General features: G+C 39.0%; 1 protein-coding gene and 1 pseudogene across 1 annotated transcript in view; both read left to right on the top strand.

The window, feature by feature from the left end:
* LOC107667680 (carbohydrate sulfotransferase 6-like) overlaps window positions 1-1,950 on the top strand; it is an 8,818-nt gene extending 6,868 nt beyond the window's left edge. Inside the window, exon 3 of the mRNA XM_016459405.1 lies at window positions 164-1,950. Within this exon, the coding sequence (XP_016314891.1) occupies window positions 164-1,384 (1,221 nt within the window). The 3' untranslated portion in view covers window positions 1,385-1,950. The remainder of the gene's footprint in view (window positions 1-163) is intronic.
* Window positions 1-15,730, top strand: part of LOC107667679 (protein spire homolog 2-like) — a 36,511-nt pseudogene that overhangs the window by 6,307 nt on the left and 14,474 nt on the right.

Here is a 15,730-nt window from a genome sequence, read left to right as displayed (position 1 = left end):
TTATTATGTAAACAAACTTTTACTTTGGATGCGATTAATTGCGATCAGTCGTTTGACAGCACTAATTAAAACTAATCCTTTAAAGCTAGAATAACACTTTGTTTTCAAACTTTAGGGCATACATGACCCAGCCATTGAAGTATGACTGTGCTTGCTCTCGCAGGTGAATAAAGCAGGCAGTATGCTGCGCTGGAGAGTGTCGAAGCCCACTGTGCTGAGTCTCGTGTTAATCCAGGCGGCTGCAGTGGTGCTTCTGTACGGCTGGTTCATCCGTCCACCGTCTCCAAACACGGCTGCTTCCGAGGGCAAGGTGCATGTGCTGCTGCTGTCCTCGTGGAGATCTGGCTCCTCGTTCCTGGGCCAGGTGTTCAACCAGCATCCGGACGTCTTTTACCTGATGGAGCCCGGCTGGCACGTGTGGACGTCTATGCAGCAGGCCGGCGCGCGCAGCTTGCGGATGGCTGTGCGCGATATGATTCGCAGCGTGTTTCAGTGTGACATGTCGGTGATGGATGCTTACATGCCCCAGCCGCGCAATGTCTCCAACCTCTTCATGTGGAGCCACAGCCGGGCGCTCTGCTCTCCGCCCGCTTGTTTTCTCACGGCGCGCGACGAGATTAGCAAAGAGCAAGACTGCAAGCTGCACTGCGACACGCAGGGTTTGAAGCTCGCTGAGGCGGCGTGTCGGACTTATAGCCATGTGGTGCTAAAAGAGGTGCGCTTCTTCGAGTTGGAGTCGCTGTATCCGCTTTTGCGCGACCCGAGTTTGGATCTGCGCATCATCCATCTGGTTCGCGATCCTCGAGCGGTGCTTCGTTCCCGCGAGCAGTCGGTCAAAGCCCTGGTCAAAGACAACGCTATAGTCCTGGAGCAGGCTAATGTCCCAGAAAAGGATAAGTCTTATCAGGTCTTGCAGGAGGTTTGTCGCAGCCACGTGCGAATTTATGAAACCGCCACGTTAAAGCCGCCCGATTTCCTAAGAGGGCGCTATAAAATGGTGCGTTATGAGGATCTAGTGCACAACACGCTGGCCGAGATCGAAGCCATGTACGAGTTTGTGGGTTTGGAGATGACCGAAGGTTTGCAGGAGTGGATCTACCGCATCACGCATGGGAAGGGCAAGGGAACGAAGAAGGAGGCCTTCAAGATCACCTCGCGAAACGCCGAGGACGTCTCCCTGGCTTGGCGAACCACCTTACCGTTTGAGAAAGTGCAGCGCATCCAGGAGGTATGCAAAGGAGCCATGACTCTGCTGGGATACAAGACGGTGGACAGTGAGAAAGAGCAGAAGCTGCTGGATTTAGACGTGATGACCCCGCGAGAGCGCTATCAGTTCAGCTGGCTGCCCTCGAAAAGCACGACCGCGAAAGTATCAAAAGCATAAAGACCTACGAACTGTGGCGTTTGCCCTTTGGTTTTGTTCTCGTTCGCTTCATACAAAAGGACAGTCGAACTTGAGTGTCCCATTGAGCTGCAGAGAACGGGACACTAGAGCAATAAAGCGCTGTTCTCTTCCTTAACACAGCTTTTAAAACTGGATGCTGTTTTTGAAAAAATTATGGTCCAATAATGAAATTCAAGACACCACAGAAACTATTATGGTGGTTTTTGTTTACGAAAAGAACATTGCATTTCAAATTGACGTTGTAGGGTTGAATCGGATTGACCAGTTCAGAGCAGTTATGCGTTGTGGTGGCAGAAAATCACTGGTAACAAGTGGAGGGAAACGGGTAAAATCTACCCAATAAGAGGAAAAAATGTATTGTTGTGCCTTTGGATGTCAGAATTGGAATGCAAATCATTTTTATAGAATACAAAGATGCCATTTGAAATTAAACGCAGACGTTTGAATGGACCGACTGTTGATGAAAACTGCTAAGATTACTCTACTTTTAAAGCGCAAATTTGATTTAATCCATAGATCTACATAATATTCACATATGCAGTTCATAGGGGACATAATGTATTAGCCCTACAGTTACAGCATGAAATATTATGTAAACCTATAACATTTTACCTAACAACATTTACCTAATTTCACAATTCTCTCACAGATCTCACAAGACTCTTTTTCTCGCAAATGTAGGTTTATCCCCTGGTTTCACAGACAGGGCTTAAGCCTAGTCCCAGACTAAAATGTAATTCTGAGCTGTTTCAACTGAAAGAAGCTTGCACTGACTGATCTTAAAGTATATCAGTGCCTTTGCTTCATCTCAAGATGCACACCAATAATGTTTTTTTTTTTTTAAAGCACGTTTATAAAAATGACTTAAATGTCCTAATTAAACTATGGCCTAACTCTGGCTTAGTTTAAGCTCTGTCTGTGAAACCAGGCCTATGTCTCCTAGTTCGGACTCGATTTAACTCGACAATAGTGAGTTTGTCAATTCTGAGGAAAAAAAGCCAGAAGTGTGGGATACAAACTCATGGGAAAAGAGTAAATGACGAGTTGATTTTTCTTATCTGAATTGTGAGATCTAGTCTTGGAATTGCGAGAATAAAGCCATAATTTTGAACTATAAACTCAAATTTACCTTTTTTATTATTCTTTAATTATATGGCTTCCATAGACTGCTACTTAACTAATTTTCTGCCACCAGGTAGGCTCCGCCCACAAAAAAACCCCCACGTCAACACTGTTTGCAAACACAAAGTGTGTGTGTCTCAAAAATGCCATTCAGCTTTCTACAGATTTACACAGACTCTGACCGCATGAATCAGAATATTTGTCGTCATGAAGAAAGTAGTTCCTGCTCCTGGAGACCCACTGTCCTGCAGAGTTTGGCTACACACCTAATCAAACACACCTGAACCAGCTCGCCAAGCTCTTCAGGATCACTCCAATATCTCAGGCCGGATGTGCGGGAGCCGTTTACACAGTGAGAGCCAGGAGCAGGGGTCAAGACCTACGACGTAGTTAATATTTGATTGTATGTTTAGATGGTATGTTGTTATACTAGAGTTTTGTTAGCTTTAGACCAGTTGTCCATGTTCTTGCTGGATTTAGACTTTAATCAGACTTTGACCAAGAAAAAAAAAATCGTTCCAACTCTTACAAATGTGATTGGATGTGCCATTTTTTTTAATTTTATTTTTAAGTCGCCCATCAGTTGAATCCTTGCTGCAAGTTGCTGTGAAGCACTTTGCTCAACTGAACAAACGAAGAAAGACACACATCCAACAGTGGATAAATATGGGTGCAAGAGCCAAAAATAGTGCAGAAATTTAACATAAACAAAAGTATCTAATTGCCAAAAAAGATCCCACAAAGCTCCTATAAGCAGGAGTTCAGAGCATTCAGCTCTAAATGCATGCAAAGTAAAAACATTTATTCAAAATAATATAATTGTACAATAATTAAAAATAAATGTAATTATTGTATAATCACCACTAAAGTTATATAATTTCAACCAAAATTAAACAATTACCAGGAATCAATGCTGTGCTCTATGGGTGTGTGAATATTAGAAAAAATCCTAACACTAGATTTCCAAGCGAACGATAATATACAATTTATCGAGTATGTAAATTATGGGAATACTCCGTTAAACGGCCTACAGTTCGGGTTAATTATATTACTTAGAGAAAATATTGTTTATTCTGTTAATATTTATTACACATAAGGGCCGAAAGTGTTTATAGATCAAGAGAGGCCTGTGCATTACATGGGGGCAAAAGAAAACCTTTCTTTGTTGAGTTACTCCATTATGGTTACATGTGGCACTGCCTTATTTTCTCACTTGTTTTACAAGACAAAATACATGCCGATTCATGAGACTCTCTTACACTGTTTCACTTAGCATGTGAGTTTACCTTGTTTTGAGGATATTTAGCAAAATGCTTAGAAAGCAACGCGAAGATGCTCATTTTAAAATCTCAGTTTTTCTATCTCTACTAAACTGCTTGAGCAAGAGAGAGTCCTCTTGAAAGTTCAGTGTTAGCTAAAGTAATGGGAAGAATCAACTTTAGGTAGGTTAATGTTCTGATTATATCCATTAGGGAAACAAAACCGATTATGTTGTCCATGTGTTTATCTGCTCTTAAATATTTAAATACTTGAGTGATTTCAAAATGAAATGATTTGGGGGGGAAGAGGAATTTTTTTGGGGGGGCTCTTCAAATTTGTTTATATTTACTAAAAGTGATCTAAAAAAATTACATGCTCAAAGCTTTGAAAATTTAAAATGTATATATTGATTAGAGAATAAAATTTTGTTGCTATAGATCTTAAGACGCCAAATTATATATAAAATATTGTTCTATGCCATATGTGCTAGGCCATCACTAACCAATGTGAAAGAAGTGTTGATAAAGTGTTGTACACACACTGCTTTGATGATTTAATGACTTGTTTGGTTTTGGTAAACCCGGATGTCAGACGCACATCTACGTTTTGCAGTTCTGTGGTACTGCTTTGTTTGTCATTTACATAAAAGGCTTTTATTATTCTTTGTACCTATTCTATAGAATTTCTCTGTAGTATACGCTGACATTTGGAACCTAATGTGATCAAATGTAAACTATTTTAAAATTGATTGACTTTTTCTAACGTTAATTGTGGTATTGCCGTTTTATGAGGTAATGTTTATTTCAATGGAAGCTGGTGTTTTATTATGTTTGAATCACATTGATTTATATTCAACACATCATGTCTTAAATCAGTTCAAGTGTAAATGGAGATAAAGCTAGCACCAGATCAGGAGTCTCTTGTGTGACTCTAGAGGATATATTTTGTTGGCTGTTGTGATCAGGAGGGAAGTCTGATAATGCATCCATCACAATCTATTCTGTTTTATAAAGAATATCGGGAGAGAGTGAGATTTTAGAAGTCAAATAATGGGACACATTTAGCTCGTCAGTATTCATGCTTGGCTTCAGTACGTTTTCTCTAGGTTTATAATTGATGTTGGTCTTTTGGTTGTTTGCAACATTATGCCTCATTCATGGTTTGCCTAAATTTGGCTGGAGTAAAAATGTTTAGGAACCTTACACACTTTCTTTGACAACTGATCATTAAAACCCTGCTTTAATAATGAAAGCTTTTATCTCTGTACAATAGACCAATATTGTTTGAGTTATTATAATGTAACTCTAACCTCACAGAAATTTTGCATTTTTATAACCTTGTTTACCTTATATCATTTTTGCAAATGAGCATGTCCTCAAATGTCCTCCAGTGCATCTCATCCTCATGAACTGCTCCAGATTTTCCAGTTCTTGCTGTGGTGTTACTCCACTTTTCTACCAAGACACTTGCAAGTTCAGTTTCAGTGGGGATGTATGGACAGTCCTTCCTATCTTAGGCCTCTTACATTCAACATTGCATGCAGACAAGTATAGAATATTAATATTCTAGCACATATATATACATTTCTAGCACATATATTGAACTGTAACAGTGTTTTCTAGCACATGCTGCAATGACTGCACACGTCTGAGCGTTCAATTAAGAGACTAAAATAAATTGCATTGAACCCTTCACAGTTTTTTCAAAGTCTGGTTTGATGAAAGGCGTTTGCCTCGAACCGTAAATGGAGTGTCAACCAATGTTTGGGTTGAATACGTTCATATCTGTTCACCTTCTGTTCAAAGACTTTATTAACATGCAAACGCAGCTCTTATGTCTTCATATTATGCCAGTGATTCTGAACAAACGGTTACTGGTGAATTTAATGGATTTACGTAACAAGATTTATCCAAACTTTATGGTGCAGCTTTAAAAACTGGTTAGTTGATTGATTTCTTATGTACGTTCATTGTTAATTTGATTGTTTCTGCCTGTAATTGTGGAATGCAAAAACTAGAAATCTAATTAAAGTAACTTAAAAATGGGCTCTTGACTTGATTTCCACTGTCTGTAGGGCTGTCGAAATGAACCTAGGTGAGTGATTTGGGACGCCCTTTGAACCAACTCAAGCAAGTATAATGGCGTAAGCCATAAAAGCCAAATGAGAACATGTTCCTGAATCAACATCCTTGATCCTGGAACGACATTTCAATCAGTCAGCTTTGATGAATACGTGTCAAGTTCAGGCTTACAATGGGTTAGAGGCTTCTACACCATTCTTATTCATCTATCATTTATTTCCCTTTGATCAACTGATGGATAGGGTTAGGAACTTAGGACTTAGTTTTAGAATCAACAAAATAAGTTTCTCATGTCTTAAAGGCTATGTGAATATTAGGTGAAGTCATATATCTACAATGAACTGGACCTATTAGACTTCTCAGTTCTTCACTACTTACACATTTTTTTTTTTTTTAGTATTTTGTTTGCTAAAAAATGACTCGCTCTTATAAATTGAGGTTCTTTATTGGTGTCTGTGGTTCCATGAAGAACCTTTAACATCCATGGAACCTTTTCCAAAAAAGGTTATTTACAGTATGGTGGAAAAAAATCTTCAAATGTTCTTATTCTTCACACTAAGAAAAGCTTTATTCTATAAGCACTGTTCACTGAAAGCTTCTTTTTGGAACCCAGAAAAGTTATTTTTTGGCGTCACCTTTTGGAATCTTTATTTTTAAGAGTGCATAAGAGACAAAATATGTATTTAGTCATAAAAGAGCTCTGTACCACCACCAGTTTACTTTCAATACCAGATTTAAAGTTCTATCATTATCATACATGACCCAACACCACCCTCCTCAAGTCAAGTCAAGTCTGCTTTATTGTCAATTCTTCTCAAAGCGAGCGAAGAAGACGTTCAGCTCGTTCAGCAGGGAGATGGTTTAAGATGGTTTAAAACCTCAAACTCCTGAGGTTTAAGTTATTGTTATTCTGTGTTTACAAATTTGTTTCTACTTACAATAGTTGTTTTCAAATAAAATGTTTCCCATATCTTTGCCTTTAAGTATTATAATGAAGTGGGAGTGGGTTGGGTGTTGAAGGGGCATAACAAATGAGTTTAAATAACCACAATAAATACATGCACAAATTTTAATTCATCCATGATTTCTATTAGTGTTACAAACCAACCTGGCTGTATTTGCAATATCACACAATACATCTTGTTAAGAAATATACTGTATGTAATATATGTATACACAAACTTTTATTTAGGATGTGATTAATCGTTTTGACAGCACTAGTACATGTGTGTGTGTGTGTGTGTGTGTGTGTGTGTGTGTGTGTGTGTGTGTGTGTGTGTGTATAAATAGTTCAGCTCATCTGTTTCATTGGTCCAGTATGTGGGAGGAGCTCGGAGAGCGCTTTGCAGAGGATGCAGGATATATGACACCCATCCAGACATGATGAAGGAAACTTGACCGATGCGAAAGATTCATCATACAGCATACATGCACTAGGCAATGTAATGGTCACGAAGTTTGTTTTTTCTCTATCTTGCGTTCTGTCTTCTGCTATAATATGCGCCGCCTCCGCTCCTCTGCCCCGCGCTGACTGACGTTACTGCAGACGCTTCGTTCCCGGAATGAACCGCAGAATCATCATTGCGTTCCCAGACACACTCCAGAGGGCCCCGAGGGCGAACAGAAGCGGCAAGGACGGAGACGCAAGGATCTCCTCTCCCGCGGAGAGCGCTGAGATCAGGGAGCTGTCTCTGGAGGAGGTGCTGGAGTCTTACGAGCAGCCCATCAATGAGGAGCAGGCTTGGGCAGTGTGCTTCCAATGCTGCAGAAAGCTCCTGATCGGGCTCCGTCATCGATCATCCTGCACAGAGACGGCACGGTCTCCGCGCATCTGGACAGCGGCGGTGAGCACCTGACTTTCACGCAGAGAAACTTATGCAACAGCCTCAAGAAGAAATGTAAGAGTTGAAGAGTTTCTTTCGTCCATGCACATTTCATTTGACATGCATTCCATTTGTATTCCATCAGTAATTCTATGATAGCTGCGTCCTCCATTGAGAGATATGACTAATAAAAATGCCGCATTTTAAAAATGAATAAAACAATAAAGTCACGCACTTAAATGCATCCGCGATGATGATCATATTTGTTTTAATCCCCTGCTAGTCCTGTGAGCAATGGGATTTTGCGAAATATGTGACCCTAGACCACAAAACCAGTCATAAGGGTCAATTTTTCGAAATTGAGATTCGTACATCGTCTGAATAAATAAGCTTTCCATTGTATGGTTTGTTAGGATAGAACAATATTTAGCCGGAATCTGAGGGTGCAAACAAAAAAAGAGAAAATTGCCTTTAAAGTTGTCCAAATGAAGTTCTTAGCAATGCATATTACTAATCAAAAATTCAGTTTTGATATATTTACAGTAGGAAATTTACAAAATATCTTCATGGAACATGATCTTTACTTAATATCCTAATGATTTTTGGCATAAAAGAAAAATCGATAATTTTGACCCATACAATGTATTTTTGGATATTTATGAATGCTTGGAATTTTTGGGTATTTGGATATTGGATTATGACTTGCTCGGTGTTTATTGATTACAGTGGTGTCTAGTGTTGTTTTGCTGAAGCTTTTGTCTTCTAAACACTGTTTTTGAATTTGATATGCGATACAAGGTGTTGTAAACAGCTGCAAAACTTGGCTATTGTTTTACTCTAGAATACTTCAGCATTGGCCTGAGACAAAAGTAGCAGCAGAGGGCGCTGCGGTGTGTGTTTGTAGGCTTGTAGGGTTGTTTAATGATGACAATAGACATGAGAAATAGCCTCATTTTACATGAGCACAACTACATTTGCAGTTCTACTCAATCGCTTTCACACAGTTCAGATCTCTGAACAATTATTTTGGAAAGGAGAAAGTACAATTTTTTTTACGGTTTGCATAATAACAAAATAAATATGGCATCCTGATCAAAACTGAACGGATTATGCAGTGAAACTCTCATACCCTTCACTTTTAAACATTCTGTCATTGTGTGGGCCATCACATGCAAAATGATCCATTTAATTATCAAAATCTCTCAGACGTACATGTATATTCAACAAACTGTTATGACTTGGAATGTTTATATGTCAGCTAAATTGGCAAATGATCTGCCATAGTGATGAAATAAGAAACACAATTTTACAAATCAACCATGTAACTTTCCTGAGCGTCATTTAGACATATTTTACCTAAGTTTAAGTTATTTACCTACTTGAAATCTAAAAACACTCATGAAACACAATAGCATTCAGTTAGACAAAACTGATATTATTTTATAATTGTAGTAAATAACTGATTTGCACACACAATACCATTTATATATAGGCTATAATTTTATAATGTTCTTGTTTTTTTGTTTAATTGTTATTTTTAAAGGAATAATGCCGTTTTTATTATAAATAAATGATGTGCACATTATCATAATTATTGTTATTATTATTTTTTAATTCACGTGCCCTTGTGATCTTTAATCGTCCCCTTCGCGATGATATCTCTGATGTGTGAGGGCTGGACTATAATGCCTCTCCTCCAGCAGCCGTCCATCACAAGACATTAGCAAACTACAACAATCCAACCATCCAATCGAGTCCCACAGCCCTGCATTTGTTCTTATTTGAGTAACTGTTTCACTCAGATGTACATCACAGTAGGAGAGAAAAGACAATTCATGCTGACTTTAATTAGCTGCTTGTGCCCTTGTGTTCTCCCTGTGCTTGCCTTATATTGCTCGATGTAACAGACTTTTCTGAGTTCTCCTGCTGATCATTTTTTAACTCATTTTTGTCTCGCATGTTTCTGGAAACTTGTTTAAAAACCAAACTTGGGTTCTTTATCTCTGCGTTTGAGTCACATTTGCTAGAGGAGGAGACTGCAGACAGAAGAGCAGACGTGATCCTCAGCAGACCTCTCTTATGCCAACCCAACAACACTGAATCGCTGAGTCCTAATTGGAGAAAATGTACAGTCAGTTGCTTCACAGATGGGATTCACTGAGATTCCAAGGACCGACTAGCAGGCCTCGTCATCAATGAAATATCGTTCCCACACAAAGTTAAAGAGTTCTGTAGAGACACTTGGATCAAATATGCAGACATTGCCTAAAATGTGCCCTCTTTGATGCTATTGAACTGAATGTATGAAGCACACTGTTTGCTGAAATATCCACAACACTGCACTGAAGTAAGAGCTCACAGTAATATTATTAAAATGCCTTAAGATTTAAATGTGTGAACCCAATGCTGCTCTGCTGCCTCAGGGTCTGGACTCTTTGCAATCATTGAAGGAACAATGGATTCAGAAGTCTGTCAAGATATTTTATCTTGAATATAAAGAATGTAAGGATAGCAGTTCATGATTGAAGCTCTATAGAGTGAGAGTGATGCAAGAAGACAATGACACAAATCACACAAGCAAATCAACTAAAGATGAGTCCTGGGTGCTGACCTGAAGCCCAGTGAGATGCTGTAGCATAACCTAAAGCAGGCTGTGCTATCAAGAGAGACAACCCAAGAATAGTGATACATTAAACAGATTTGTGAGAAGATCAATAGTTGTATAAGTTTGGTGGAGGTTTTGCTGCTAAAGTTACTAAATTCAAGACAAGGATTAACACACTTTCTCCACCCTGTGAATGATCACTCAATATACAGTAGTATAATATAGTGTGATAAGTGTGTGATTATTTGTTTAGTCCGATTTATCTATAATTGTGAGTTAAATAAAGACCACATTCATATATTTTCAAAGGGTTCACAAACTTGTCCTTGCCACTGTATATCTGGGAAAATAATCCTGTCTAAACAGTGCAGCTCTGTTTTTGCTTTAACCCTCTCATTGCTGTGCATATGTAAGCATGCTTAGTGACTCGAATCTTTAGAATTTGTTCATCAAAATTAAACATTCAGTAGATTACCGCACTGTGCACTAGTGACTTTTCGTCTGTTATGTGTGTGTGAGTCATTGAATTACTCACTCGACAGATTAACAGACTGCTTTTATTGTCCTCATTTGTAAGTCGCTTTGGATAAAAGCATCTGCTAAATGACTAAATGTAAATATAAATGTACTAGGCATAATGGACTAGAGTATTTCAAGCATGCCAAATAGCTCCACCAGTCAGTCTACAGGAGGCAGACTCTATACTTCAAACTCTTAATTTTACACGTACTTACAGTTCAGATTATAAGAAGTCAAAAGCAGCTGGCTCTCTCACATTAATAAGTGAAACATGTAGAGTTCCCCCCCGGAATGTTCCATGTTTGGAGATGCAGTATTTAGTTTCATCTACTAACTCAAAAGAGAGAAAGGATAGAAAAGTTTGAATTTAATGTACTTTCCATCTGGTCAGGAACAGATTCTGCTGGTTCACAATGACCCAGGCTGTCATACGACATTTAAAGGGATAGTCCATCCAAAATGAAGATTCTGTCATCATTTACTCGCCTTCATACCATCCCAGACACTGTTGGGGGTAACGCATTACAAGGAACAAGACTACTTTTTCCAAGTAACTAGTAATGCATTACTTTTTAATTTACAAGAATATATCTGAGTCACTTTTCAAATACGTAACAGCAGTTACTTTGTTTCCCCATGTATTGACTGACCTATTCTCCTGTCCTCATGCTGAGAGAAATCAGGAGGAAGTGCAGAGGTTACTGTAGTTCTAGACTAAATGCAAAAAAACTAAATTGCACAAAAACAGATTAAGTATTCCTCAAAATTAATAAAAGTGAAATACAAACTCAGAATATGATGCAAACATAAAATTATTTTTTTTATTGCTGAAAAGTGTTGAACTTTCTTCTCCTGTGTCCTATTCTTCATGCAACTCAGAACAGCAGCACAGCTGAAAGGTTTCTCTACTGTGCAGAAGTAAATTTACATTTCAGCCTGAGGCTTATTCATTTCACTTTTGGTGTGAAAGGACTTTTACATTACATTACAGAACTTTTATATATGAAAAACAAACAAGCAAAGCCCAGCCCAGATGAGAAAATGCAACGTAATGCATTACTTTCCATAAAAAGTAATTAAGTAAAGCAATTAGTTACTTTTTTAGGGAGTAACACAATATTGTAATGCATTACTTTTAAAAGTAACTTTCCCCAACACTGATCCCAAATGTATGATCTTCTTTCTTCAGATGAACACAAAGATATTTCAAAAAAAAAAAAAATCTGTCTCTGTGAGTCCAAAAGATGAGAGAATTTTCCTTTTGAGGTGGACTGTCTCTAAACAGCCATGTTTTTTTACCTATACTCTACAACACTCGGGCAATAAAATGATTTACCACAGCCACAGAGTATGTGGTGATCTGCTAGTTTTTCTTGTGGTTTAGTTTCTTCACAGCGACATTTTATAGTGCTCGAGGCAGTTTTGAATATATTTAGCCAGGTGTTTCACATTTGTGTTTTTTCAAAGGCATTATATCAAATAGTCTTGCGCAAAGCCCTATTTGGACTTGCCAGTGAAGTTAAAGCCACTTCTTCATTGTTTTGTGCATAATATACGTTGGACGGTCAGTTCACTTTATGGCTATCTGGAGCTTTCTGCCAGTTACTGAATACGGCAATTAGTCTCACATCTGTGTATCACCTTTAGTTGAATGGTCAAGTGGAAAGACCCATCTAGGAGACTTGGAATAATGACTTTTACTGAGTCTGTTCCACCCACTTAACCTCTAGACCTGAGGAAAACCTTGGATGGGCTTGTGCTTCTGCTATACCATTACTAAACTGCAGAGAGCACTATCATCTAGTCTTCTTGGCATCTTTTTCATAATGGAAATCATGATGCTTTTGCATGTATTGTTTTATGTTGAAATATAGAAAAATTTCTATTTTTTTTAGAAATAAAATAAAAATCTTTTTTTATACTCAAGTACTTTGCTTTGATATTCTCGAGTAGCCTTCCCAGTCAGAACCTCAGCGTTTTCTCTGCTATTCTTTACATTTTCATGATCTTGACATATTTCTACAGCTCACTGACCCCCTGAAAGTATAATGGCATTGCTTATTGAGAATTACGCTAACTGTAAAAGCCTTCCCAAATAATAATAAGCCTAAATATTCAGTATATTCAACTCATCTCAGTTTATCTACATTTTCAGTAGACTGCAAAAAAATTAACTGTCATTTACTAAACGTGATTCATACAAAAATTACATTTTTGGTTCAGTTTGCCAAGAGAGAATCAAGTTAATATGCACAACTTGCACAAGTTTTAGCTAACATAGTTCAGTGAAAGCAATTTGATCTGTAAGTAAAATGTGGCAAAGTAAGCAAAAACCTTTGACATCTTTAACATTTCTTGTATTTTCATTCACCTGGATGGTTCCAACACTAGTACAGTGTCTGTTGGGTTAGAAGGAAAAGTAAAGAAAGAAAAGTATAGAAATTCAAGTGTCACTTTCCTGCTGCTTATTTTTTATTTTTTTCCTAGATGACTGTAATGCAAATCATGTTTCTGCTGCTGACGGAAAGGTGAGACTGTAATGAGACTATTGTGGTGTTATGGTACATTTTGGCACTCTCCATCCCCTAACACGCCCCGTTTCTTCATCATACGTGTGCGCAGCTGGTTCAGTCCATGGGTGCGGCGATCTACCGTGCTCTGGACTGGGGCCTGGATGACAGCGAGGAGCGGGAACTGAGCCCTCAGCTCGAGCAGCTCATTGAGTTTATGGTCGGAAGCAGCGAAAGCAAACACTGCGGCAGTAATGCAGCTAAAGACGAGGGCTACAGCGGCCAAGATGAGGATGAAGAAGAGGAGGAAGAAGGTGCAGTGCATGGCTTTCATACTGTTCATCAGTTGATGGCGCTTTGTGCCCGCAGACTGGCAAATCCAGCGCTGGCTCCCGAGCACTACCAGGCCGTGTGTCGAGCGCTTTTTCTGGAGACCCTTGAGCTGCAGACCTTCCTCAGCAGGATAAGAGAGTGTGGAAAACGAAAACTAGGGGGAAACACTCAAAATTACATATAAATAACATACGTGAAGACAGCATAGGTTTAAACCAGGTCATTTATTCTGATCTCGGACAGCAGAGAAATGCTAAATGCAATTAATAAAATGCAACTAAGCATATGATAATGCATAGTAAGAATAGCAAAACACACAGACTTATCTTATCCTCCCGAGACCCAGCTATGGAGTGGACATTATATTTTAGTGAATTTCTCTGAGATCTTACATAAAAAAGAATACTCAAGTAAAGTACAGATACTCAAAAAGTGTACTTAAGTACAATACTTAAGTAAATGTACTTTGTTACTGTCCACCTCTGGAAACCTTGAAATCCTAGAACCAATGAAAGCTTTAGAATCGACTGCAGGGCGGGATTCGCTCTTCACCAGTTGGCAGTTTAGGGGGAAAAAAAGCCACACTTTTATGTCATGTGAACCACCACATCACATAGCTTGTGTGATGTCTGATATTTTCCTGCAGATGCTGAAGAAGATCAGGACGGAGGAACCGCAGGAGGACAGTTCCACCGCTGAGCTCGACACTCTTCATGGTGCTCATGAGCTTAACAGAGCTGAGGCTGAAAGAGTTTACTCATATTTACTCATATGTGTGACCCTGGACCACAAAAGGGTCAGTTTTTGGAAATTGAGATTTATATATCATCTGAAAGCTGAATAAATAAATAAGCTTCCCATTGATGTATGGTTTGTTAGGATTCAACTATTTGAAAATCTGGAATCTGAGGGTGCAGAATAATTTTGACCCATACAATGTATTGTTGGCTATTGCTACACATATGCCTGTGCTACTTATGACTGCTTTACTGCTCCAGGGTCAGATATGTCTTTGTGATGTCCAGCTGTATAAGCGGGTGTAATGATGGAGATGTGTGTTTGGTGCCTCAGGCTCGTCTGTGGGTGCAGCTGATGAAGGAGTTGAGGCAGGGCGTGAAGCTCAAGAAGGTGGAGGAGCAGCCCTTTAACCCTCTGCCCACAGAGTTCAGCCCTCACGCCCTTTGAGATGCTCATGCAAGACATCCGCTCGCGCAAATATAAACTGCGCAAAGTTGTGGTGAGTGCATTCTGACTACACTCACTCGTGCTGAAGGCACTGAGGTTGCTGTAGTAAGCACATGTTGAGTGGTTTATCCCCCACTTAATCTCGTCCTAACCCGCTAAATCGACTATACGTCTGAGATTATGGCTTTGGAAATACTTTTCAGCTGATGCAGCATGACAGTGATCAGTCATTGTCTTTATATTTGATAATAACTATAATATCATGACTCTTTGTCTCTTTGTCTTCTGCAGGTAGACGGAAATATTCCCACGTGTGTGAAACGAAATGCTCATGAGCTGATCTTGGACTCTATCAGATCAAGACCCCCTCTTAAACCAGTTAGTGCCTCACAATATCTTATAACTACTGTGCAGTAACACCAGACAAAGTACTATACATAATATGAATATAACCACTGCAATGCAACCATGTAAATTTACCATTTGCAGCCACGACAGGCAGCAGGATAGTTTGTGTGTCGCTTCGTTTCTGTTTTTTAAATTGGCTTGAGAAACCAACTTACTGATCTACTATTTAATCTTCTTCTTCTTCTTCTGAGCCAAAATTTAAACACGATCCGGCTTACGGTTTTCTTAAACCAGACTATCAAAACCACCTAAAATCCCATAGACTTTCATTGAGGGGGTGAAAACTGTTATACAATAAGACTTATGGTGTATTTAAGCTGTCTAATGCTAGAGCAAAGCTTAACAACTCCCTACTGAAAAAACAGCTAAAACCAGCATAAGCTGATTGACTGCTTTGGCTGGTCTCCCAAGCTGGTTTTAAAGTGGTTTTGGCCACTTTTTTAGCAGGTCAGGCTGGTCTTAGCTGTTTTTTTACTGAA

The sequence above is a fragment of the Sinocyclocheilus anshuiensis genome, unplaced genomic scaffold (assembly GCF_001515605.1).
Source record: "Sinocyclocheilus anshuiensis isolate Anshui unplaced genomic scaffold, SAMN03320099.WGS_v1.1 scaffold1827, whole genome shotgun sequence".
Classification (NCBI taxonomy): domain Eukaryota; kingdom Metazoa; phylum Chordata; class Actinopteri; order Cypriniformes; family Cyprinidae; genus Sinocyclocheilus; species Sinocyclocheilus anshuiensis.
The sequence above is the reverse complement of the archived record's forward strand: the minus strand, read 5'-3'. Positions and strand labels throughout refer to the sequence as shown.